The following is a 27,373-nucleotide window of genomic DNA, read 5'->3' as shown; positions in this document are numbered from 1 at the left end:
TTTTACATTTTTGATATTTTATATCAATAAAATAATAATAATTAACACATAACATATTTCCTCAAATAAAAAAATTACAGTGGGTTCTTTATAAATTTAGATAAGATTATTTAGTAGGCCTAAAAACATCACGAAAAACGTAACGTTTATAGGCTGCAATGAGCATTTTAAATCGCAAAATATATATATTTTAAAGAAAAGTTTATTTTATTTCGTATTTTTCCATAAGCGTAATAGCTTTTCTCTTGCTCCCGTACACGGGAGGTGGAGCTTATATTTTTTTCCGCTAAGCTCGCATCTATTGGCTGGCTGCTGATGGAAGGTCACGAGTCTGGGCGGAGCGTTGAGTGAGTTATACTGCGCATGCGCAGCTTAGGGAACAAAGAGAGCCAGCCGGCGGCTACGCCGCGCCGTAACAACAGCTGACTGAGTACAATGACCTTTCTCCGCGCTATTGACGGTAAATTTCCATCAATTTGCGGCTTTTTTAATTTTTTACTGCGATGCAATTTTTATGTTGCCCATATTTGTTATAAATGCTGCAGGTTACGACTGTATTTAAATAAACTTTAACATATTTCTTACACTTTTCATATATTTTTACTTTTTTTTAAATTTTTTGCCTCATTTTTCACGGTTTCTGAAATCTGTACGTACGACCGAGGTGTACGTACGAACCGGGGGCCGTACGACCGAGGTTTGACTGTAACGAACTTCACATTAACGAAAATTTCACTTTAACAAATGATTTGAAATTTCCCTCCAATGACTACACATACAAGGTTAAAATATTTCAAATTTACGAAATAGATTTTCGTTACAACGAAAGCATTTTACCGATTTTCTTCGTCAATATCATGAGCATTTACAGAATATTTAGTCTATGCGTCAAAATATTTACTTACTGTCATTCTCTTGGCATAATTTCAATGATTAAAGCATTTAACTGCTTTATTTTGTTGTCTATTTACATTGAAAATGGCATTACAAAGTTTGATATGCATTTGTTTTCTTTTTTTTCTACCCAAGATATGGCCAACTGCTTTTACTCACGGCCATAGACTTAAAAAATACACTACTAGTAGTAGGAACTGTGTGTTCAGATGTGCGCACTTCACTTATTTTATTTGTGGCGAGATATGGCCAACGGCTTTTCCGTAGCGGCAACATTTATGAAAAACTTGCACAAAGTTAACTCACTGGAAAACTAGATGCGGCTAAAACTGACAATATCAGCGACTCAATGGTTTCCATCTTCTGCACATATCATTCAGTCTTTGGTCTGTTCGGTTTCCGTTTCCATTATTGATTGTTTACATTTTGTTGCCATCAGTGATTTTCAGTGACGTTCTGTATGTATTTATTTATGCATTTATTATTTTTCTAACCAAGTTTCAGTTTAATTTTTATCATCATGGACGATAAAAAAAAAACGGAAACAGTATTCTTTAAAAGAAAAATGGAAATCTTGAAGGAAGTAAACAAAGGCACAAAAAATCACACGTGGCCAAGCAGTTTGGTTTGGCACCCTCTACACTCTACAATACTGAAAGAATGGGGGAAGATTGTGAAGATGTATGAACAATCATCGCTCAGTTCTAACCGCAAAAGACTGTGGCAAGGCACAAATAAAGACCTAGAAGAGGCGTTAAACAATTGGCTAACTGACACTAGGGTGCAAAACATCCCAGTTACAGGCCCAATGCTACAGGCCAAAGCCAAACAGTTTGCTTCTTTGATGGACGTTCCCAACTTTCAGGCAAGTTCTGGATGGCTGCATCGTTTTCGGGAATGTTACGGGATATCTTGGAATGTTGTATCAGGTGAGGAACGAGATGCAGAGCAATCAGCTGCAGAAAAATGGAAACTATAAAAACTAGATGGAATTTTGGAAGCATACTCTCCTGAAGACATCTTTAATGCAGATGAAACTGCTTACTTTTACGGACTTCTTCCCAACAAATCAATGTCGCACAAAGGAAAAAAATGCTCTGGTGGCAAACGAGCTAAAGATAGGTTATCAGTAATGTTTTGTTGTAATGCTACTGGTACTACAAAGTTACGGCCCTTAATTAAAGAAAAGTACAAAAATCCTAGATGCTGAAAAGATGTGGCATCTCTTCCTGCTGACTATGTCAGTCACAGCCGTGCATGGATGTCGAAAGATGTATTTTCCAACTTGCTAATTAAAACTGACAAAGAAATGCAAAAGCAGAATAGAAAAATTATCATTTTGGTGGATAACTGTGCTGCTCACATTGTCGTTGTACGGCTTGAGAACATCAAACTGGAATTTCTGCCTCCAAGTTGCACATCAGTGTTGCAAACTTTCGACCAAGGCATAATTCAGAATGCCAAAGTCCACTTTCGAAAACGTCTTGTCGAGAGGATACTAATAGTAATCAACATCAAATTGAAGCTGTCCACCAACATCGATGTCCGCCAAGCAACTCAACTGATAACTGGTGGTTGGTGGAATGTGAAGAAATAAACCATCGTAAACTGTTGGCAGGAATCAGGAATAACACGGGTGAGTGGCAGCATTACCCAGGGCGAGACAAGTGAACCAAATTCTAGTGAAGAGAGCATTCCTGCAGAACTTTGGCAAGAAGCTGCTGAAACTTTACAGTTTGACGTTTCCTTTGAAGAGTATGTGTCCGTTGACAATGAAGTTGAAACAGCACCACATTTGACTGACAGTGAAATAGTTAACCAAGTAACCCAAAAGGAGGCAGCAGACAGTGAATCTTCTGATGATGATAATTAAGAAGAGCTAATCACCTCAAAAGAAGCTGTAGTTTATTTCCAAAACTGAAAGTGTATCAAATAATGTGTTTCAACCTAACCAACCATCCTTCCATCCACACTGTTTTTAAGTATTCTGAATACAGATAACCAAACCTAACCACTCATTAAAATTGTAAACTACTTGAAGTATCACTGCACCCTTTTAGAATATGTTTGAAAATCATGCCGGAAATAAAAATAATTGTTTTTATTCTTTCTGTTCAGAAAATAGGCTCTTCTTCATAATTGAAGATTGACTATATGTACTTGTGATAGAGGTGGGTCGAAAAGTATCAACCTGATACTTTGTCATTGATACGCGCCTGTATCAGGAACGGCAAACGAGTACACTTGAAAAGTATCAGAGACTTTAGTATCAGTTCAGAATTCACCTGGAACAACACCACGGCCAATGAGCGCAGTACCCGATCGCAGATGACGGTCACTTGGGCGGAGCTTGTGAAAGGGGAGGGAGCAGGAACGACGAATAAGGGATAAAGAAGGGAAAGAATGTAGGGGAGGAAGCGCAGGGGAAGGCGTTGAAGCCTTGAAGGAGAGGCGCAAAGCGATATTGTTACAAGCAGGGCTGCCACTCATGGGTTTTTCCACCCAGATCTGGGTTTTTCCAATGGTGTTTGGGTTTCTGGGTTTTTAAATAATGAATTCCAACAATTCTAGGTTTTTTATAATTTTAATTATTTTTATACCTAAAACAATAATAAAGGTAGTAGCTACTGTATCTGTTGCAATATCTGTTTGATAAATGCAAACAAGTCTATGTGTTTCACACACAAAAATACATATAAACACAAAACTAGTTACTATAAAGATACTAACTAAGTAACTATAAAGCATGACAGCCCGCAACATGGTGATACATGGCCAGGACGAACTGCAGTGAATGTTGAACTGATTGATACTGGTTGTATCAGGCGGGCATGAGAGTATCAGAGGTAGAGAATTACCAGGCGTGATAAATAATGTATCAGATTCTCCTTCCGGTCGCACGGTCTGCGTACGCGGAGCTTTGTTGCCTCCTGGGACCGTCTGATACAGAAGTATCAGAGACTTGTAACATGGTACAATGCTGTATCAGTATCAGGGTGCAACAGACACCGAAAATTGCTGTAACAACCCACCTCTAACTTGTGATCATCTTTATAACTTGCATAAAATTCAACCAAACATCTAAAATAACTAACTGTTAAATCATTAAGACACCTGATAGGTACTAAATAAAGCAGTACACCAACTCTGATCATTTGGCAGAACATACACAGCGTGTACAATTTTTAGATGTATTAAAAACTTAGTAAATGTGAACTAAGTGCCTGGGCTAAACATTTGTAAATAACATTGCAACCTGTTTTCTCGTACCATTAACAATTATTTTGTGTCATAAACTATAAATTTTATGGAAATCGAATGATTAATCTAAGATTATATACCCCAAGATTTCATTCTTGTGGTTTATGCCAACACTGAAACTTGGCTTTTGACTACATAAAAATGCATCAATTAAGGACTTGTTTGGTAGGAAAATCGTTAATAAACAATTAAATAGTGTTATATTATGAACACAAACTGTTATAGTAAAATAATGAAGGGCGTGAGGCTGCTGTGGAAGCTGTGGGTATGCTTGCCGCAGGTGCACAAGGCGAAGGCTCTCATGAAGCACGTCAAAGTGCCGCCCCCGGTGGGCAAGGTGAAGCTGCTGGAGACGCCGCTCTGCGACAGGCACAAGGACAAGCCCCTGGAGTTCTACTGCAAGCAGTGCGACTGCAACATCTGCGCCCACTGCTTCGTCGACGCCCACCGGCCCCACGAGGTCGTCTCCCTCCTCGAGAAGGTCGGTGCAACTCCTGTGTTTCTCACTTTTTCATTGTGGCTGTGCTGGTTCGAAGCCCCGGCCATTTTCACAGGCCAGACGGCTGTGATGCTGCCGGGATAAACCGGGCGTGATGATTCCGCGTAGGTTCGTCATTGACTTTACAGTAGAGGTGAAAGGACAACTCAACATTCAGTTCAGAACTCGGCTGGAAATCTGTCCTGGGATCTTTTCGCTTATTAGCAAGGGGATTTAGCCACTGAGTAAAGAAGTCGAACTATAGATTAATATAAAAATATGTATGTTAAAGTAAAGAATTCAAGTTTATATCGAGTAGCCATGATTCATTTTGTTCAAAAGTTTTTATTATTTATTAATGCCATACTTTTTACAAATTGCTGACAAAAAGTGTATAGTACATATATGGCAGCATTTGCAATAAAACAAAATATAGTGTGTTTATGAATTAAATTTTCCAAATAAAGTCCTTTAATGCCAAAGAAATAAAGTGGAAAGGCAATAACTTAACATAGCAGGTTTGTCAAGTTTGAGCAAGTTTTTTGAAAAATATTTGTAGCTAGTCGAATTCGAGTATAAATATCAAGTGATCACAAAAATTTTTGTGAAACAATTACATATACAGTAAACACTCAATTATCCGGGCCTGGATTTTTGGATATTACAAGTAGCTTTAATTATTAGTTTGTTATATTCTGAAAATGTAATAACAAGGGGGGGGGGATCATTCTGGCGTACTTCTTCCCTTGGCTGTTCTATATTTTTTAACCACCCTGATAGCGTGTCAGAAAGCTGTTTGGTCCTATCCTTCAGCTGTTACATTTGTCAAACTTTAAACCGAGAAGGATACCTGACTGCTGCTTCACGACTCCAGTTTCCGTCTTTGTTCGTGCGTTATGTCACTTTCCCATTTGCTAGGCAGACATCTGGCAAGTGACTAGCCGGCATTCGGCTGGAGGAAGGGGAGCACAGGAAAAATCTATTTAAAAAACCTAGCTAGAATTTGTGTGTGCACCATTTGCGTGATGTTATCTTGAGCAGTGTTGAGTTAACTTTCCCTCTTTGATCGTTGTAAATGACCGTGAACTAGCAATGTACGTGAAGGCAATCTTCACGTGTCTATCACGACAGGTTTACATGATGCCAACAGTATCGTTTTTCTATGCTGTTTATTTTGCAAACTTGTAACTGCAACATTTCATGATGAACACTGCAGCCACGGCTTCGCAAGATACACATGTATTGCTGCATCCATCTTTGATTTCTGGAAACGGACCTGTGTTGGGTGTGTGAAAAGCATGCCTCTGAGAACTGATGTATTGAAGTGCTACTTATATATGCCTCCAGCCTGGCACAATTTTCTCTGCTTGCTAGTTTTATGAAAGGACAAGGAACTGAGAAGAAAGAATAACTTACTGCTGAAGGGTAGAATAATTAAATACTAATTGTCGACGGAATGGGGAGGGGGGAGATGTAGGTAGAGAGGAGTGGGTGAGTGACGCCTCTACAGCAGAGGAGAAAGTCAGCATAGCGACACAGTGCCGTATTGTTTACGTTCCAGTAAGCCAAGAGACAGTATACACAGACTTCACTTGTGCTCAGAATTGTGCTGAAGACAAATATATGGTGCGGCCCAAATTCAAGGGCAGTCCTTACTGTGAAATGGATTTTTTTTTTTTACAGGAATTCAATTATCTAAGCTTTGGTAGGTCCCAATTAGCACGGATATTCGGGAGTTTACTGTAGTTTAGTTTTAAATAGATAATGGATGTGTTCAGATTTACAACTAACGGGACTATTGTAAAAAAAAAAGCACATTTAGCAATCAAAGTAAAGTTTACTTTTATTCTTTTGGTGACTTCCAGTTTTTTAAATGAAGTGTTTTTTTTGTGGAGTTTAGCACAACTTTGTTTATGCCTTCTTTGGTGTTGAGAAAGGTTGTATGAGTATCAGTATTGTCTGATGTTTTGTTTTGTTAAATATCATCCTACGCTATGATGAGAAGTTATCCCATCTCTCTTGCACTTCTTTAACTACTATCTGCGATTAATATTATTGTTCTCATCTAAAGATATATACACTGAATTATTTAGTACTTAATGTTTAAATAAAATGTTCAGTGGAGTTAACTCGTTATTTACGAATTCATATTTTTAAAAATTGTCAAGTATTGCTCTGAATTCTTGTCTTGAAGATCAGATGTTTGTGTTGCAGAACAAAGAGTGTCTGGAGACGCTGGAGGAAGCATATGAGAAAGGCTCCAAGATGTTGATGCAAATGTTGGCCACCCAGAAGGTAAGGAGAATCCAGCTTCATTCTGCTAGGAATGTGTGCTTTCCTTCCATTCAGTTTGTTGATGAAACTTAGTTCAATTACAGCACTGTTTATAAAGCATGGTGTGTGGCTTTACTCAAAACTTGACATGCTGCTGGGCAATGATGCATACTACAAATTCAGTCAAGCTCAAGGGTTGAGTAACTTGCTTATACACTAGAGTCCCGTTATAGCGAGGTGTCACGGTTCCGGGTTTGATCCTCGCTATAACCGAATTGGACAGATTTTGGCCCCCAAAAAATAAAAATTAACCGAAAAAAGCATAAAAATAGTGTTTAAATCTGTATAATTGGAAAATAACAGGTTATATTAACGAAATCTTAATTTTTGTGGGCAGATGTGTGAATTCTCTTTAAAACGATACCCCACAAGTTCGGATGCAATCACCGATTGCTTCAAAATAACCAGAATACCCTACCATGCCACGTAAGTATAGCATCTCAGCCTGCAATCGATTACTCGACTTGGCCCGCGGCCGATGCAGCATTGTCCTGCTATCTGTTGTCGACGTGGGCTGTCTGCTGGTGGCCATGTTGGTTCGGGATGTTGCTAACAGGTGGCGCTAGTGTAGCGCAAGGATTTAATTCCTTACAAAAAAGCAGGATTGCGGCAACGCACGTACACCTCAAACGAAATAGTCGCTGGAAAACTATACTTTTTTCATTTAAAGAAACCTTGAAAACTTTTTTAGAAAATAAATTTGGGATTAAACTCAAACCATCACCACCCCCTTCCCGGACAGATACCCCAACAACTGACCGAAACAAAAGTTACGAGAAAACTGTCATAGCGATTCGGAAATAAATACAGTAGTGGCTACTATTTGTCAGATGTGTTTGTAAATGTGTCACGGCTGAAATAATTCCAAACAAGTTTATAAATATTTGTGTATTATTAACGCGATCAATTAGCAACAAGTATAAAGACGGCTCTGACTTTTTCGGCCTAACGTAGTTATAAACAATGTTATTATTCGTTAATGAAAATGTCCCAACAAATTAATTAAGAGCATTTAAATTTAAAAAAAAGTCCACATTGTTATATTTAATGGTGGGAAAAAATAGATTTTGTCTATTTTCTAAATAATAAGAAATGCGTACAAGTATATGTATATTCAAAGACTTGGTTTATTCGAGTCGAGCATACCTTGGCCTTGAAGCCAGCCAGTGATGCTGTGACTGTGAAGTCGCAGGCACGCCCTGAGTATAGGCGTTTGGATGATAGTCTGCTTATCTTGTAGCGACGTAGTCAGAAACGAAACAAAGGGACTGCACTCTTTGTAGCCTAGCGGTTGCATTACACAAGCACATATCCCCAGCACCTTCAGCATTTATTATACTGAGTTCACAGGAATAGAATAGTGATGGGTCGATTCCGATTCCGGAATCGGTCGGTCCCACAGATTCCACCATAATCGCGGGATTTAGAATACAATGGTTTTGGAATCGACCATGACCGATTCCTGCATTGTTTTTGTAAGTTTGCAAAATACATCTCCTATGCAACGTAAGAAAATATTAAAATGTATGCAATTATAATTTTTAAACTACATAATAAAATCTTTTTTACGGAACTGAGATTTACGAATTTCGGTGATTAACGTATTTATTTACTTGCACCTCCATTTTCCCTACAGTACAAATGCAGTATCTACTTTCCCGCTTTCAGCGAAAGCATTATTCGGAAATTACGTTGCAGCAGCACTGCATTTAATAGTAAACCTTCAAAAATAGTCAAAACCATCAATATTTAAAGAAAATAATGTAAATTTTATTTACTAAACGATAACTATTTGATCATGGCTGCTACATTTGCCATTGTACACAACTTAATTTTTTTGTTTGTGCTACCTGCCACGGTAAACCATACGGCCATGAACCAAATCTTTGATGACGTGAACGTGAAAAATAACTCCCCACTTTAAACTTGAAAGAATTATAAATAAAATAATTTTTAAAGAGATTTTACCAAAATTCACAGTGGATTACTGCGACCATATTGAAATAAGTTTAAAAGCAACATAACCAAATTGCTGTAGATCGGCGTTCTTGTGCGTGTTTAGCGATGCTCGTTTTACATTAGAAATATTTTGGAAAGGCAGTTGGAAAATCTGAATTTCCAAACATTGCTGCTTAACCGTTCGTAAATTTTTATTACTAAACATAAACAATCTTTGAATGTAGTTGTGTTAGTTTAACATAATTTTTTCCGATAAATTTCTGAAATGAAAATGTTAACACGCGATTATTTGAAGAGTTTAAATATTTTGTGTAAGAATATCTCACCATAAATGTGGAAATTTTGAGATGCTTAAACCTGCACATATTTTCTTACTAAAGAACAGAAAATTTATTTTCTCTTTACGGTTGTGAAGAACTGCAAGACTGGATGGATTTATTCTTTTCACCAAGTGAGATAATTAAGTTCTAGTTAATATATTAAAAGTAAGCATCTCTGACATTTTATTTTAGTGTGGTGCATATTTGTTTCCATCATAAAATTTTATTTTTACATTTCCCTCTTTTTATTTTTTTTTGCACCCTGGTCCCTTGAAATATGTTAAAACGAGGTTATATTGTCATTTTATTTGGATCATTATTTATTTGTGCTTGAATATAAAAGTCTTAACCTAACCGTACAAAACTTCTTTTTTTTTACAATAAATTAATTGAGTTGATAATGTAAGGTATCTAAAGTTGGTTAAGTTACAACATTATTTACAATTTACGTCATACAACATCTTTGATTACGTATTGGCAGTGTTTGAACACGAGTTTTGTCTAACTATATGCAAGGTTAAAAGGCTAAATTGTGCTAGAAATTCAAGGTAGCGTAAACTTGATGGTAATGAACATGCTTTTTACATTATATGTATAAGCTGTATATAATGTTTATTTCTGCACAGAAAATTAAACACAGCGCAATTACATTTTTAAAAACTTAAACAACCTTTTTTTTTCTGAGTATATTACTCTGTTGAACATTGTCAGATAAAAAATAAGGAATCGGATTCGAAGAATCGACCCTTCAAATTAAGAATCGAAAATGGAATCGGAATCGGTATATTTTAGGAATCGGCCCAACACTAGAATAGAATAATATTAATGAACAGATAACTAACGGAAGTTTGATAAAAGAAAGAGAGGACGGGATTCTATTTTTAAAGCCACGCACTAAGGTGGCGACTGCAGGGCAGAAGAATGTGACAGGTGTCAACGGCAAGATGTCTAGTGGGGCTATTAGATTCCGAGCGCTTTGTGTGGGTATTTTTTTCCTATAAAACAATATGTTTTAAAGTAGAAATCTAAAATATTTATTCGGACATTACCTCTTAGGTATTTAATTAATTGAAATACGATGTTGTCTGATGTGTAAATTTTCTTTTAAAGATTTTTTTAAACATTATAACCTTTATCTGTTAGTCTGCGTCGCCGCGGTGTACCGCTTATATAGAAATGTAGCCAGCGCTAGTTGTCATCATTCATTCGCGTATAGAGCGTGCACATGTAGTTGAATATCGATACTGATTGCATGCAACACGCGCTCTCTGTCAAGAGCTGAGTTAACTACATTTGTTGCCCCTCACTCTTTTGTGGTGTATACTACGACTATAGTTATGCATTAGTTCAGGCTCGCATTCACATTTTGTTTTTCTATTTAAAGTTGAAGAAAGGTTTTTGTTGCATGACTTAATAAGTTAAATTGTTCTGCATGCTTTTATATACTCCACTTTTTAAACAAACATATTTTCCATGAATGGGTTTTGTTTTTGTGAATTACTTTACCTAACAATTTTTTTTTTTCCGCAAAAACGTTGTACCTCTACTTTTCAATCTTGATTTTAGTATAAAATGTGCTAAAATTATGCGTTAAAACACGGTATATGTCTTCAGTAGAATTCCATGGATACAAGTGAGGTCTTTATTCCATATCTCAGCTTTGTAACCCGCCCTTAGTGGAAGAGACATCCGTTTCATCTCAAACTGTTCCTGTCTTTCAGCTGCTATGCTCAGGGTAGAAACACAAGACTGTGGTTGTGCTTCTAAAATAAATAAAACACCAATTTAAATTAGAAAATTGCCACTTGTTGAACTTGGCTGTTGGAGCTAAGTTAATTACCAATTTAACATAATATATAATATGTTTGATGTGTCTGTCAAATGGTGTACATGCTTGAGTCAACACTAAAACTAAGTCTAGCCCTCCAACAGCTGTTATGCTCTCCTGGGGTTGGCGATTGTGCTTCTGGCCTCAGAACTGAATCTAATTCGACATGGTGCCCTGATCCTTCGAAGGTTGGACACGTTAGAACACCTTCGAGGCGGTATCAAGATTTGCTTCTCCTTAGTTCAATGCCCTTCGTGGGAGCCTGTTCAGTAGCCCTGGACTCTCCAGTGGGCATTCAACCAGCCCTCTTGGGCTTTTAGGCTCCGCCGTGAAAATTTCAGTTTACAGGACTGTACTGTTATTTGAACAGGAAAATCATATTTTTTCTATAGTGAAATGCTTTTATCTTTTGCACTCAATTATTTACTTATTTTTAATCTAATCTCCCAAACATAATAACTTGGTATGTATAGGACCACAAACCATGAAGATTTCACTTCTTACCACAGAATACGTATATGTACCAAGCGTGCCCCCCCCCCACTCATCCTCAAACCCCCCTCCCAACCCCCTCTTCTCTCAACCCCCCCACCTCCCCCACACACACAGAGAGAGAGGAAGAGAATGAGTGTGTGTGTGTGTAGTTGAATGTGTGTGTATATATATATACACCACACGCCCACTTAAAGGCTTCACTGTACGAAAACAGATTGAAGTTAAAATACACCATCTTGGTTTCAACATTTTTTTCTGTGATAAAATGCTTTCATCTCTTTTCAGCAGTTTTTGGCACATTATGTTGGAGAATGCATGTAAATTTGGTTTTGTTACGAAAAAAATGTTTTTTTTTTTTTAAGTTTTTTTTTTGCGGAATTTCATGCAAATATTGCAATCATGAAATCTTTCCGTTCCTAGGGCAAGGCTAATACAATGAAACCTTTCTCTTTTACTTTCCAAGGAACCTCTGGAAAAAAGTTAATTTGGTGGAAAGCCACTTTTACTGCTTGAAATCATGGTATTTATGAATTTTCAATTTTATTATGCAATTAAAAAATACCTTATTTAACTATTTACCTGAATAGAAGCCAACCTCTGTCACAGGATCACCCCTGCATGTTGATGTCCCTCAATTTAAAAATAAAAATCTAATTTTCTTCTTCTTTATATGTATATTAGAATCACTTACACCCACTCACTTTTCTACATCCTTCACTGCCACAATTTATTCTCGCAAAAAGTATATTGGCATGCTTTTGCACAGTTGTTCGTGTGGCATAGTGTGCAATTTTTGAGGTATGTAATTATTTTCTGAAGAATTTTTTTTACACAATTGTAAATAACCGGTAGGTAATTGTAAATTGTACAAAAAACTATAATGTAAAATTCAGATGTGTTTACTGTATATTTGAGGTTAACTTTAAATTTAGGGAGGAAAATATTTTGAAGCATAGACAATCACATCAACATAAGAAGTATAATAGGGTGCTATTCATTTAGGTACCAAATTATGAGAACTTAAGTTTTGACTTGCCTTTTTCTTTTATACTTGTAGGCAGTTGGAAGTAATAATGAAACATACCCTAAGTTAGATCCTGTATTATTTTTTTATGTAAGTACATTAATTTATTCTGTTTACATTTTATCCCCCTATTTGTTGATTGAGAAAAATAACTTGTATACATATATTGATTTTACTTCAATATGTTAAATAAAAGTGCCTCAATACCAATGGTAAATCAACTCAGAAATTAAGGTAATGCTGTATCATAGATGGCCAGTTATATTTACACAATTTTGCATATTTTTTTTTTATATCTTCTTGGGTTTTTTCTTGGTGTGCAATCCCAGGCTGATGTATTTTTTTATGAGCAGTTTTTATAAAAAAAACCTCAGCTTCTAACTATTTCAGTATCAATTTCACTACTGAATATTCACACAACCTTACTATTAATAGGTATGTTTTGTAGAATTTATAATTCTCTTTTGGTTTACTGATTGAAGAGAAGTCTCATTTTCATTTACTACTTTTTGGTAGCACTCCCTTATAAAAAAAAGTGAATCATAGTGTTGATTTGTTTTTGTTACAAATTATGATAACCTTGTGAACAAATAATAAATAGAACCCGTGGGAGGAATAGTGGTGCTGTGTCTTGTGAACCAAATATAATAAAATGTTTATGTTATCTGTAGTACATAGTTTACAAATATTGGTGGGAAACTAAATATTGTAGACAAGTTATAAGAATTTTGTGTGAAATAAAAAAAAATAGTTTTCCCCACATTATTAGTATTGTTTATCACTTATAGATGTAATCTGATATTAATACAAATTTAAGCACAGTTACTTATCTGTAAAGTTCCAGTGTCTTGCTACATAAAATTTGGTGGTCAAGTACCTGGATTTCGATAGCTTAGCAGTTCAGTACTAAATGTGCAATGTCTCACATCACATATGCAAAGTAAGGATGCAGAATGTTTTTTTTTGCATTTTATTTATTTACTTTTTTCCATTATTAGTCTTTCCAGTGCTTACAGTCTCACAATAGGAATAATGAAAATACCTTAAATGATGCTGAATGATAAATGTGGGTGTTATTCACTTAAACAATAACTTTTTAACAATTGTTATCAGACTGAGGCTTCTGAAATTTAAATGCCTCATCTGGGTGAGTTTGACAGGATCCTTTGTTTATTTTCATATGCAGAAACTACTTTGTAGTGAAATTGCACTACAGTATATTTTTTTTTAATTTGCAATTCAATAAAGTTTGTCACGTCCATTAAGTAATAAAGTCCCATTTATTTAGAAATTTTTTTTAACATTGTTAATGTTTGTTACTATGTTTAAAATATTTTGCTTTAGATACATTTATTTTAAATTTTTAAACACAATTTTCTGTTGTGCATAGCTCTAAATTTACATGTTAGCAACTAGTTTTTCTCGATGGGTAAATGCCCTGCAAACTTAATTGAACGGGTCTTAAATCTCAACTCCTCATTGCATGTAAAATAATGTTTGGATTGGGGTTGTCTCATGTTTGCTTGGTAAATTGTTTCCTATGTAATTTCATGTGAGGAAATAAGTGATAAACTTTCTTTTTGTGGCTTGATAGTTTTTCTAGGTTTATTTTGGCATTTTTCACATTAATTCAAGGTGTGTTATTATTTCATTATCTACTGATTGACACACAAATAATAGGTTGGTATTGAATGTACTCAAATGTTAATAAATATTCCTCAAGTATATTTAGTTAATAAAATTTCATATTTTGCGAAGGGGATGAATAAGAAACAAAATATTTTCCTTTTCTTTTATTAAAAAAAAATTGTAGTTACAAAATGTTGCAATAGTTTGACAACTCAGTATACTTAAGCAGCTAATTTCATACTATTACAAAGTAAGTTGGCAGGCCTGGATTCCCAGACATGACAATATTGCACACTTTATCTGACTAGATTAACGCATGCGAAACACGTTGGTGAGAACATATCTTCTGTCTTAACTACAGAAATTGTGAAGGCTTGTCTTGGAATGTTTGATTTGGCAGTTTCACAAGTACAGAGAATGCAATCCAAATAATATATGTTCTTGTGAAATTGTAAAAAAAAAATCATTCTTATTTAGTGATCTTAGTGCCTTTTGTGTATGTAGTTTCATAAATATATTGATTGCATTTTTGATCTCTTATATCAACTAAGATAAATATGTTGAAGTAGCATTATTACAATAAATATCTGTACCAGTTACTGGTTTGCCTTAGAATTTTGTATACTATAATATATACATACTACTTAAACAATTACTTATTTAAATTTCCAGTTAATAGCTTTAATTATTATTTGACATAGTTCATTATATCAATCAAAGCTAGCACACACTATTGATCTTGCTTATGAAGTTGTCTGATATAAATTCTCAACATGTTTGTGTATAATATGATGCTCAGGGTATGTGGTATAACCCATACATGTGCATACATGTAAAAATACCACTTTTAAACATGCAAAGAGAATATTTTAATTTTAACGTACACACAGATTAGCCTTGCCATAAATATAATTTGTTCAGCAGTACATACCATTTTGGACTACTGTGCACCATTCATGGTGAAATGTAATCTACTGTTTTTCATATGTCAGTTTTTTTTAAATTTTGACTACTACTAAGTAGTTCCTAATTGTCCTATAATTTGGTTATTGGTTATGTTGTTATAATTTGGTTATTGGTTATGTTGTCAAGAGTTTTTTTAAATTTGGTTGGTTTCAAACAAGCAAGTTCTATGAACTGAATATTTTTCTTAAAAATAATATTACGTAGTATGTATGCTCCATTTTGTCCATCGTATGAGACCCAGTTTTTGTTACACTGCATTCATTGAGTTTCCTCATTCTTACACTGAAAATACTAACATTGCTAATTTATCCTTTCATGTTGGCTGGTCTTGTTGAATGCTGGTACTAATACAAATTGCATGTTGTAAATGTTGTATGAGTTTTGCTGTTTAATGCTTTACAATTGTGCTCAACGTATCCAGCTGACGTCTGTATAACGAGGAAATTACTCTGACATCAACTTGAAGTCCAGCTACTCTTTTGCCAACATCTGCAATTAAGAAAGGAACCTTTCATTTTTGCTGTGTTTCAATTATAGTGATGAGGTGGTAGAGTTGGTAGGTGATTGCATGGTAGAGCTAATCTTTCTGCTTTTCTTTCTCTTTTTCCTTGTTCTTTTCTTTTTCCTTCTCCTTCTCCTTGTTCTTGAGCTCGATCTCCTTGAACTTGAGGGTGAGGTAGTGGTCCACCACCGGCCCTGTGAAGTCCTCTGGGAAGCTGGGTGTCACGGGCAGGATGTACTTGTAGAGACGCTCGTTGAGCACGTACAACTGTATCGTGGAGGCGCACCTCACGTTGAACCACCAGTCACACGTCAGGGCCACTTGGCTGAAGATGGTGCCGTTCGGGCACAGGAAGGATGCCTGGCCACCATTTAGGTCGCAGTAGTGCCACACCTGCAACATATCATCACATCGTATTGACAGCATTGAAAGTTGTGATGGGTGTTACGGATATAAAACAAATTCAATACTTTTTTTTATATAACAACAGTGAATGTCATCCAAAATTCAATACTATTTGTAAGTAAGTAATATGTCAGTACCTTAACTCTCTTAATTCAAAGGATTTTTGATAGATAACAAAAAAAGAATGTTGCAACATGAAATTTGTGCACAGCCTTTGACTAATTAACTATCACAACATTTAATTGTAGTCTTAAATTACAGAAAAATTAGAGTAAAAGATTCTTATGGAATTATAAAATAGTAAATAGAAAATATGGAGGACACCTGAATAGATGAAATTGTACTTGTTTTTTCATGCGTAGGCTAGGTTTTTTAAGTATCGGAAAAATTACATTGAAAACCCATAAAATTGGGAATAATGGGTGATACCAATACCACAACCGTTAAAACAGTACCTCACTAATTGAGAAATTGAAAGCATGATTGTGAATCCTGTAGACCTGTGCATATACATATAATTGTTTATCATGGTATTTTGGGACATTCCAAATGATTTGTTAAGCAAATTATGAGAGAATGTTAATTGGTTTTATACTTGATTGTAAAAAAATGACATAAATTCAAATTTTTTAATTTTTTTGCTGGTACTAGAAGAAAATTTACTGTTGACAGTATCAAGCCTGAGTCAGTCAGCCTATAATATATAGTTTTAACAAAATAATAAAACAAAAATTAATGTTTTCAGCATTTTTTTTGTGTTGTAAGCTTGTTAAGCTATGATGAAATTCTTTACTTAGGCAAGTGCTAGTCAAGAAAGGTAGGTAGGCTAACAAGGTATTAACTTTTAATTAAATGTGATGGGATATACTTATGATTTGGTTTTATGTGCTCTCTGATGCATTAACTGCACAGATGCTTCTGCAATATTCATAATTATTTATGGTTGTTCATTTAAATTGAAACATTTTTAAAAAAGTGTTTGAACCCTTTATAAAAGCTGTTTATAAAAATTAGGTGTGTTCATAATGATATGGACAAACAGAAAGGTTTTGGTTTAGAAAGCCTAGTTGATTAGAATAGAACAGGAAGTAATTTTCTGAGTAGGCAATTTCTTGCTTATGTCTCAGTAACTTAGTGTGTAGAAAAAATATGGAACTGTATAATGTGCATAGTATTGTCAATTGATTTGCAATGTGTTACTATCATAGTGTCCAGTCCATTGCAGTTGTGTTTTTTTTATTTATTTTTAAATCTTTTCTAAAGGGAGATCATTAAAAGTACAGAACATCACAACAGAAATCAAAGCTACTAGGAAAGGAGCTGGTTATGGCCTTTGTAAGATTTGTCCTGGTCTATATTTTTGCCGAGCAGCCTACATACAATTAGTTGTTAGAACTCAAGAACGGAAAAAAAAATTACTATAAAGAACAAACCATAAAAAACAATACATAGGAGGCTACTATGTTAAGTTAGTGAAATATTAAAAGTTATTTTATTTAAACTTGTGTGATATTTGGAAAGGCTGGGTTTGGATTGATAGATTTTGTGGGCAAAATCTCAGTTTTGGCCCTTAATGTGATCCTATTTTATCTACAGAAACTACTGCATATTTTGTATGTTATCTAAAAGACAAAATGCAAAATTGACTTGTTTTAAACTTATTTGAAGCAATAAATATAAGTTATTACAATTATTGGCAGTTCTGGGCTTCGATAAACTTTTGCAAATATAAAAAATAATGTAAAATAATGTATTTTTGGTAGTGTTAATATGAAGCAAATGAATGATGAATGCATCTGAATTGGAACATACAAAATCATTGAAGACCTGGATATTTAGTGGATTTGTTAAATAAATTTAACTCCAAACAATTGTATGTTTTGGCAACTGGCAACATCTTCAATTGGGCAATAGTTATTTATTTTCCCGCAAGGTAACAAATGACAAACAGCAACTGAACTGTAAAATCTTGTTCCGATCATTCAAAGCTATTATGTCTCCTTTGGAGGCCAGCTGCCAATAAAAAAAAATTGGTTGTCTGTAAAGTCGGTTTACGGCGATAGTTTAACGTGACGTCATAAAACATTGATGAAATGATTGATCCAGAAGAAAAGAAAATATATTCGGCCTGAGACTAAACCGTAATAGTTTTTTGCAACCAAACCATTTAGGGATCGTCCATTAATCACGTGAGGCTCGAAAGGAGGGGGGGGGGGGGGTTCGGGAAAAATCACGAAATATCACAAGGGGGGAGGAGGGGTGTAGAGATATATCACGTGTATTTATTTTTTCGCGCGATTTATACTAAATTGAAAAGCGTCGCGTGACCTTGACTCGCCGTAGCCAGGCAACAATATCCCCGCCCGGCTCGGCTTGCCAGTCGCCAGTAAGACTGTGATTTTGGCGCCGAATACATGCTGTGCTTAATTTTCCAGAATTAAATTAGATTATACCTATATTTAAAGATAATATTCTGAAATTTGTAAAAAAATATTTTATACCAAAAAAATACACGTGATTTATTGGGGGGGGGGGAGGGGGGGGAGTCTAAAACCTCACCACAAATCACTAGGGGGGAGGGGGGGTTAAAAATTTGCTAAAAAAACATCACGTGATTAATGGACGACCCCTTAGGCATTAAAAATATTATATTCTTTGAGGAAGAAATTTTTTTTTTTAATTTTTCTATCTTTTGTATGATAAAATCTACCTCTGCATACTTTTATGAATAAAATTGAATCAATTTTATTGAATAATCACTATTTTGTATGGATACAAAGGAGTGGTCATCCATGCTAACCACACGGCCACGAGACCATATTGAGAATAATGGTTTCAGATGGTATAAATTAATAATATTCCACGCACAATATTTGTTTGAATTTCTTTTAACTAGCATATTCTCTGTTGGACTCGAAATATTTACACGCTCGTGGGCTCATAACTATAATACGGTGTGTGATTTAGTTGATCAAATAATAACTCATGACAAATAATTACCAATGTCAAACTAAAGCGTGAAAAGTATCATACCAGCAATAAATATTTAGTTACACAACAATACTCATACAACACTGTTTAAATATACTGATTTACGCTAGTAATTAAAATAATACGTACTTGTAAAAACGCCATAGTGGGACATCCGTAGTGGGACAATTTCGTGCGTGCAGCCAGCGTTCATCGATTTATTAGACGTTGTCACGTCAAAAAAACTATTTTGTTTTCAGTAAATACATCAGTGTTAAGTCTAACCTGAGATCATTAAAGCCGCGAAATTTCGGGATCTCTCCATATCACAATATTGATAAATGGAACACGGTCAGTATGTGTTAGGGCAACGTACCTGGCACGACGTATCCGGGTCGCCGAAGAAGCCCTTGTAGCGCTGGTTCTTGCAGCTGAACTTGGTCTCGGGGATGCGGGAGTAGGTGGGGTAGTCGACGCCGGGCGTGCCCGGGGTGCTGCCCCTGCTGTGCGGGTCCGGGAAGGTCTGCACGTGCGACTTGGCGCCGTGGAAGGTCTGCGGCCGGCGGGGCGCGTAGTCGTACGACGGCGGCAGCTCGTCGGCCGGGTCGTGCACCTCGTTGGCGCTGTCCGGGACCGCGCTGACGGGCCGCCGCGCCTTGGGCAGCTTGCGCGGGGCGACGCTGTAGTCGCGGTCCGGCGAGGGCGTGGGCACGAAGACGACCTTGAACGGCCTGGGGGTGGTGTCCGCCTCGAGCGGCGCGAACGCGGTGGTGCTGGAGGAGGTGTAGGTCTGGACGCCGGCCGCGCCGTTGACGCTCACGACCGGGGCGGGCTCGGCCTTGGCCTGGAAGATCTTGGCGAGCGTCGCCTCGGTCTCCGGGGAGATGCGGTTGGCGCGGTGCAGGATGTCGACGATCTGCGCGAGGGTCTCCTGGCCGCTGACGCCGGCGCTCTGGGGCAGCTTGCGCGCCAGCTGCAGCAGGTAGAGGATCTGCAGCAGGCTGACGGGCTTGGGGGTCGTGTAGGTCTTGGCGCGCCGCGGCTGGTACACGTACCGGGTGGGGTTCTGCACGATGTACGCCTGGGGCTTGGTCGGCGGGGCGAAGGGCCGCGGCGTCAGGTAGCTCGGCAAGGAGGTGAACTGGGGAGGGTGGTAGGGCGGCAGTGTGGCGAGGTTGCCCGGGTACTGCGGAACCTTGTCCATCGCAAACACGGGCACGCGGCTCATCTGCGACTCGTACTGCGGGTCGTCGGCTGCGTTCTCCTGAGCGAAGTAGAAGGTCATGTAGGGTATGAGGCGCCGGAAGCGGTCCAGGGACCTCAGAGACTCCGCGCCGGCGGTGTCGGCGGCGTGCGTGGTCCTCGCCAAGCCTGCGCACAAAAAGAGCATCTGGTGTTACTGCTGTACACTACAGTCAAGGTCGTGCGTGCAACAGGTATCGACTGGGTCGCCGAATGTTTTCAAATAATTGTGCCTTCTCTTACTCCAGAGATGTATAAAGATATTCCACATCGAATGCAACTAAAATTATTAGATGGACGACAGGCATTACTGATTCGGACTTCCGCTTGGTACGACAGCTTAAGAGCACCATGCCGGTAAAAATAATTTCCTTCTGCTTTTACATTATGCAGTCATCGTTGTCTAACTGAATTTTTGTAGTATAGGCCTATGTGTGATTGACCGTATGACATAGCCAATTGATTTTATTGCAAAATTATGTGGTTTAGTTATGTGTTAAGCATTTGAAGTTTAAATGCCGTCTGTGTACTTACTTCCGGACACGCTTCGTATTATAATTAATACGACGTACCTTTTCATAGTTTTTTATTTTACATATCTTCGACAGTTTTTCCATTGAATCGGGCACAACTAAAATAACGGAAGGAAATCATGGCCTATTGTAAGTAACCACCCCAGGATTTGCTTGGGAGTGGTTTTGGAAATCTCGGAAAACAGAAGTCGGGGTGAGCGGTCTTGTAATTCGAAGCCGGGTCGTTCCTGTTGCGTGGGCCATGCGGATGTAGCGGTGCACGACCTCATCCCCTCGGCGACGAGCAGCCGCGGGCGGCACAGACCCCGCGGGCGCGGCGCGACCTCGGCAAGGCCGCAGCCTCCCGGCCAAGGTGGGGGGCTTTCACTGCCAATTTGCGCCGTGGGACCCGGGGGTGCCTTCCAGCTCGTTTGCCGGTGAAAGTGGTGGCGACGAGAGAAAGTGCCTCGACCTGCCGGTCCATCGGTAAGTGACGCCCAAGGTTACACACGCGTGCGAGTAGTCTGTCGGGGGACTGTACCTGGATGAAAGTCATGAACGGACAAATACTCGCGCAGCCACACTAGGCCTCGGCCTTCCAGGGTGAAAGGTGCGGTAGAAACAGCTTGCTGCCCCGTACAGGAAGGCTCACCCCATAAACTAAACTTATAATCTTATGAATGAAAATTCATCTACACGGATGTAATGGGATTGACATTCGTAGGAGCCGGCTGACAGTGGATACTAATGACCGATTGTAACGCAATAGTGGAGTTAAAGGCAGACACTTCACCCCTTAAACACCCAGAATGATTATGCGAGAAATCCGTGTGTAACCCCACCGGGAACAGAGCCGTGGTCGCCTTGTAGGGAGTCAAATGTTACAATAACTAAAAACGAACCCGGAACCCTCTAACAGGCTGTGCGTTGTAATTCGACCATCTACGCTTCAGCCGCACGGAGACCCACGGTGAAGGTTATTGGTGGTGGAATGACATGGTGTTATTCTCGCTCACCGTCCCGTGAACTGGTTTGCTGCCAGTGGCGGTCGTGGAGAATAACGTCGTTTTGGATTCAGTAACCCGCAACTAGGTTATGGAACTTTTCGAGAGTTCAACAGCATTTGCGTTATACCGCACTGTTTTCTCCACACTGGGTTTATTTGGAAACATTGGGGAGTCCAGTGAAATCTGGTGTTTTGTTTATTATAAAGTAAATTTTGTGGCCGGAGGATGTTAGGAAGAACTAAGCATGTTCCGTATGTCTTTTCATTAACAAATCTTGACGAGTAGTTTTTTTTTTGTCTCATTGTTGGCAGACAAATACTTGCACCTACGATATTTCTAACAACTTTTTTTTAGAACCCAACGATGATGGCTTTCTTTTGTAATGGGTTTTCATTGGCAGAAAATGCACCAAACAACATTGTAGATTTAAAAAAATTACAGTTTTTTTTTTAAATTCTGAGTTTTACTTCTTGCCGGATCAGTTATATAAATTTTCTCGCATTTTCCCTACATGATGCATTTTTATAGCTATATTACCATTGTGAAGGAACAAAATGTCAGCGTAATTGGTATGACGTAACACCAATCGCAGCTCAGTAATGAAGTGAACAAACGTTAGGAAGGAGCGAGGTGGTGCAGTGGTAAGGCAGTGGACGCTCATTCCGAAGGATTCGGGTTCGAATTACGGTTCGGTTATCCTGCTATATGTACGTGTGTTCCATTGTGCTAAGGTGCAGAGGTGTAGTCGGGGAAATACCATGGCCCCGCTATAGCAACTCGTTAACCAGCTTAAAGTGACTAATGCATGGTTCAATTTATAGCCCCTGAACATGTGAGATTAGAGAATAGCCCTCTCTTTAGTCGCGTATTAGGATATCATTATAAGCAGTGGTAGTGTAAAGATCTACATTTCGTTAGTGGCAAATTCTTATTTAAAAAAAAAAAAGGTACTTAGGCCTAGTTTATGAACTACGCAATAATGCAACGCAAGAATTGTTCAAGAAAAGTACTCTGTCTTTTTTAATTTTATAAATCATTTTTACATTTGCAATAAAATAATCTGTTGAATCATATTTTTGACAATTTAATGTTTCATGATAAACATGAATTAACAAAAGAAGCCTGGCGTAGTAATTTGTTTTCTACTGTTTAATAAGTTTAAGTTGTGTTGATAGCGTCTTGCGGTCTTCATAAACGTTTGCGATATTCAGTTCGTGCTTTGGTTGCTTGTATCGTTCCTTTTTTCTATTATAAACACAGCCTTAAGTGTCCTTAAGATGCGTTTATACATATTTTAAACAAATTTCCGTGGGATAACGTATGTCGTTCCCATTACAGAGTTACGATTTTTCAGCGCAAGCGGGCTCCCTCAGTGAAGGACTTTTTGATTTGCATTTTTAAAATTTAATTTTCTTTTTTATACTATTATTGAAGGGCTTTTCTGTAAATGTAAGGCTATAGCTTTATTGTGTTATTATGTCACCAATGTTTTCAACGGATGTTTTCGAAATGGCGTTTTATAGCTCGTAAACATCTGGCGACAAAACTTGCTACCAAAGAGCAAATGTGCGAGAGCTATCGCGATATAATTTATAAGGAACACCCCTACAACAAAATATTTCCATGTATATGAAATTAACTCCTTAAACGGAACTAATGACCTAACTTCAAGTGTTAAGCCGAACTTGAACAATGGTTGCAAGATCTGTAGCTTGTCTCATCCGTAGTGTACAGTGCGCATTTACTCTTTCCAATTCACGATAACCGTTTTTAGCGTTCTTGTTTCGGTGTGCTCTATTGCCAGATACACCCAAAGAGCACAAATGTTTTAGACACAACTTTAAATGAAATTTTTTTAAATGTACTTAAATCAGATTTTTAAAGGGAAATTTGAAATGAGAATATTTGTAAATACATTAGCTTGTTATATTTCATCAAGAGCGTAATCTGGACATATTCCATATTTAAATTTAAGGAAACGTATCTTAAAGACGCCATCTTGATTTAAACCGTTTTGTCCTTTTTTTAGATCATTATATATTAATTTTTTTTACTCTGACTGTAAAAATCACTTCAATGCCTTTTAATTAGTAGTAATCGACTGCTACAAATTGTTTCTCATGTGAAATAATAATTGGTGTTTAGAATTAATATTTTTCTCTTTCAAAATATTTACATACCGCTGTAATAATACTGTCAGCATAGTAAAATTTAAAATACAATATAATAGCTGTAATGTTTCTAAGCCGGGAAGGATATATCTGGGAACAGTGGACGCCACTTGCTCTGTACCGCAATCCAGGCGTGAGACTCGCTGAGTGATGGATGGAGCTGGTATGGGCCGCGGCGTGCCGTTTGTTCCGCGAAGTCGCCATCAATAACGGCGCGGGTGAATTTCCGACTCGGTGGGGCCCGGGGGGGAACCGACGACCAGATTGTGTGGTTGCGCGGCGGCAATTAGCGGCGCCGGTGTTGCGGAACGGCGGTGTCTGTCGCAACGGCCGCCGACTGTCCGCCAGACGGCGGGGGTAACTTCCCAACTTCCCCCGGGTCCCGTGTGGCAACGGCGCGGCAAGGTCGGACAGCGTTCCCACAACAACACACGGTTCCCAAGCACCACGCACTTGCCGTCATTTCTACCGATGCACAAGTCCCGTCATGGAATTACCGAGCTTTTATTGTCGTATCGCACGACAAATCTAAGGCGCGGTGCACACCAGAGCAATACGATAGGCGATGCGATAAGCGTGGGATCGCTTTGCGCAACGCAACTTTTATCTTGTCAACTCTCAGGTACACACCAGAGCAATGCTATAGGCAATACAGAAAGCGATAAAGGTCTCATTTGTAATGATGAGTTTGTTTTGACGAGGATTTTTGTAGTGGCTTACAGTTACCTAAAAATTCGTAAATGGAAAAGGGCAAGGAAGTACTGTAGGGCCGCGACGTCTTGGCGTGTCGTTTTGCGGGGAAGCGGGGAAGAGTAAATGAGAGGGGAAGCAGCTGCGCGCGCACATCAGCCGCTATGCGGTTCATAGCAAAAACATCAGGCGCCACGCTCTCAGTCTGAAGTGAACAATGGAGCCCGACGCAGGACGTTCAAGATACAATAAAGTAATACATAGTGGGGAGAGGGAAATTAGAAGTAGTGTAAGCCAGTGTTGTGATGAAGAAGCTGCCAACAAATGTCTGCTAGTACCTCTAACAAATGCAACCGAAAGAGCTGCGCGATACACAAGTATAAGCCAAAGATCAGTTTCGCACATCCGAAAACACAACAGAGAGACGCCAAATAAAAAACAAACAACAACATTATAAGTTTTTCAACGCATTCCCCGTAATTTCATCCGCGGTTTGTTTGTTTTGCATTTGGCAATTTTCGAAACTTTCTGCACCGCTTGTTAGAATATTTTTTATCTACAAGTGTAGCCGATATTGCTACACATTATATTGCATTATATTACATGATATTGTATTACATTATATACATTATATATTGCATTATATATTTTATTATATTATGATATAATGATATATATTAATGTATATTATATTAATACATTATTTATTTACAATTTATATGTTTATATTTACATATATATATCACTCCTTTATTTGACCGTTAAACAGCCTCTCATGTTTAATTATTCATTTCAAGCCAAAAAAAAAAACTGGGAAACGTTTGTTGTCAGTTGATGACTTTGATAGAAGAGTGATCAGAGACACTAGCCACGAATTTTATGCAGTAAAAAAACAAGGAAACTACTGCCAGTTTTGAAATAAAAAATCGGATGGAGTTAGGGAAAGACATCGCTGCGTAAAATACTCAAAGAAATGGGTTTTGTGTGGAGAAGAAGCCAAAATAAGCGAATGCTTCTTCTCGAAAGATCTGACGTTGTTGCTTGGCGATAACAGTAGCTGACTCAGATGAAACAGTGCAGGGAGGCTGGGAAGAATATATTTGACATGGATGAATCCTGGGTTGACACTAATTTAACCTTTCAGAAATGTTGGCAAAAGAAAGGTGACGTTGAAGGTGTAGGTAATGGCAACAGGAAATGCAGCGCACAGACTGATAGTTTTAAGCGTTGGTTCTAGGCAGGGCTTCCTTCCTGGAGCCTCTCTTGTTTATAAAGCAAGCACAACAACATGAGACTATAAAATACGCGAGGATGGTTTGTTATAAATATGGTTTTCGGACCCCTCGAAATTACTAAAATGGTTCTTTCAGAGTGCTGTTATCGAAAAAATACCAACCCGTGTGCATAAAAGTGGTAAGGTTCTTGAAGTGCGTGAAAGTGTCATGTCGATCGTCTTCACATTTCAGCCAAACCAAATGGAAAAGTAAGCATCAGCGAGGGAGTTACATGCAAGTCTTAATTAATTGTGTTTCCTACAGCAACCCACAATTACAAATTTAGTTCTTTAAAGAATTGTATAGCTATGTTTAACTATGTTTAACTAAGCTGCCCAGTCGAGCACATGGTGCACTACCTTTAAATAATAAATTACCGTAAAGCATTATCGCATCTTTGTTTCATTAAGATCTGCGCTGTGTTGCACCGTACGTGAGATTGTTCTCGACCAATGTTTTCGGAACGGCATGGAGACTTCCAGGCCGTTGTTATCTGCGGAGCAGACAAGGAGGGACGTGTCGATTACAAGGTCGCTGAGCTCTAGGGAGTCGACCCGCCAAGACGTCGCGGCCCTACTATACTGGGTGCATCCGTATAATGTCATGAATATCAAGGGCGTAGCCAGGATTTGTGTATGGGGGGTGTTAAGAAGCATGGTCCCCCCGTATTAAAGCGGGTGGTCCGGGGGTCCTCCCCCGGGAAAATTTTGATTTTAAGGTGTAAAATAGTGCTATTTTAGCAGTTTTAGGTACTTAAATTTAAATATTGTAATGGTAAAATTTTTATTAATTTTAATATGAAATTTGTTTCAGTGATGAATAAGATATTAATTAAAGATTTGGTGCTAAAGGGGGGGAGGGGTTGAACCCCTAAACCCTCCCCCCCTGGCTCCACCCATGATGAATATTAAACATATTTCGGCTGTGGTTGGCCGAGAACTCCGACAAAACGAAAAAAAAAAAAATTCATGAAATGTATAGGATGAGCACAGAAACGTTTCGCATTCTGGAGCAGCTAGTTTCAGAGGAACTGCGAAGCCAAGACATTAAATACAGGCTTGTTGTTTCACCTGCTGAGAAATTACTTATTACATTAAGGTAAGTAAACTATGTTATTAGCAATTAAGAGGTCATAGAGTAAGTTGCGGTATATAGTGTATACATTCATTTATTATGTATAGAAAAAGAAGATAATATAATACAATTAAAACAAAGAAAAAAACACTACTTGCATCACACAAATGTTAACGCAATATTGTTAATGAAACTGTGTCGATGTTATTGGGTAAACAATCAGTGTGTGAAACTGTGTGAACGTTGTTAGCTGAGAGTACAGTGGTTGGAATAGGACAATGTATCTCATGTGGAGTACTGTAAGCAGACACGGATCACATTGTGATGATAACATGCCT

General features: G+C 37.9%; 2 protein-coding genes across 3 annotated transcripts in view; one reads left to right on the top strand and one right to left on the bottom strand.

Annotated features, from left to right (window-relative positions):
• The window catches only part of LOC134542975 (RING finger protein 17), a 233,541-nt gene that overhangs the window by 14,220 nt on the left and 191,948 nt on the right, over nucleotides 1-27,373 (top strand). For both annotated transcript variants that reach the window (XM_063387612.1, XM_063387613.1), the window contains exons 4-5: nucleotides 4,436-4,636; nucleotides 6,848-6,928. In XM_063387612.1, the coding sequence (XP_063243682.1) occupies nucleotides 4,436-4,636; nucleotides 6,848-6,928 (282 nt within the window). The remainder of the gene's footprint in view (nucleotides 1-4,435; nucleotides 4,637-6,847; nucleotides 6,929-27,373) is intronic.
• The window catches only part of LOC134542977 (uncharacterized), a 38,292-nt gene continuing 25,292 nt past the window's right edge, over nucleotides 14,374-27,373 (bottom strand). The window contains exons 2-3 of the mRNA XM_063387615.1: nucleotides 19,442-20,436; nucleotides 14,374-16,083 (exon numbers count right to left, since the gene is read on the bottom strand). Of these exons, the coding sequence (XP_063243685.1) occupies nucleotides 15,766-16,083; nucleotides 19,442-20,436 (1,313 nt within the window). The 3' untranslated portion in view covers nucleotides 14,374-15,765. The remainder of the gene's footprint in view (nucleotides 16,084-19,441; nucleotides 20,437-27,373) is intronic.

Source organism: Bacillus rossius, assembly GCF_032445375.1.
Source record: "Bacillus rossius redtenbacheri isolate Brsri chromosome 9 unlocalized genomic scaffold, Brsri_v3 Brsri_v3_scf9_2, whole genome shotgun sequence".
Lineage (NCBI taxonomy): Eukaryota > Metazoa > Arthropoda > Insecta > Phasmatodea > Bacillidae > Bacillus > Bacillus rossius.
This window is presented reverse-complemented; position numbering and strand designations above follow the sequence as displayed.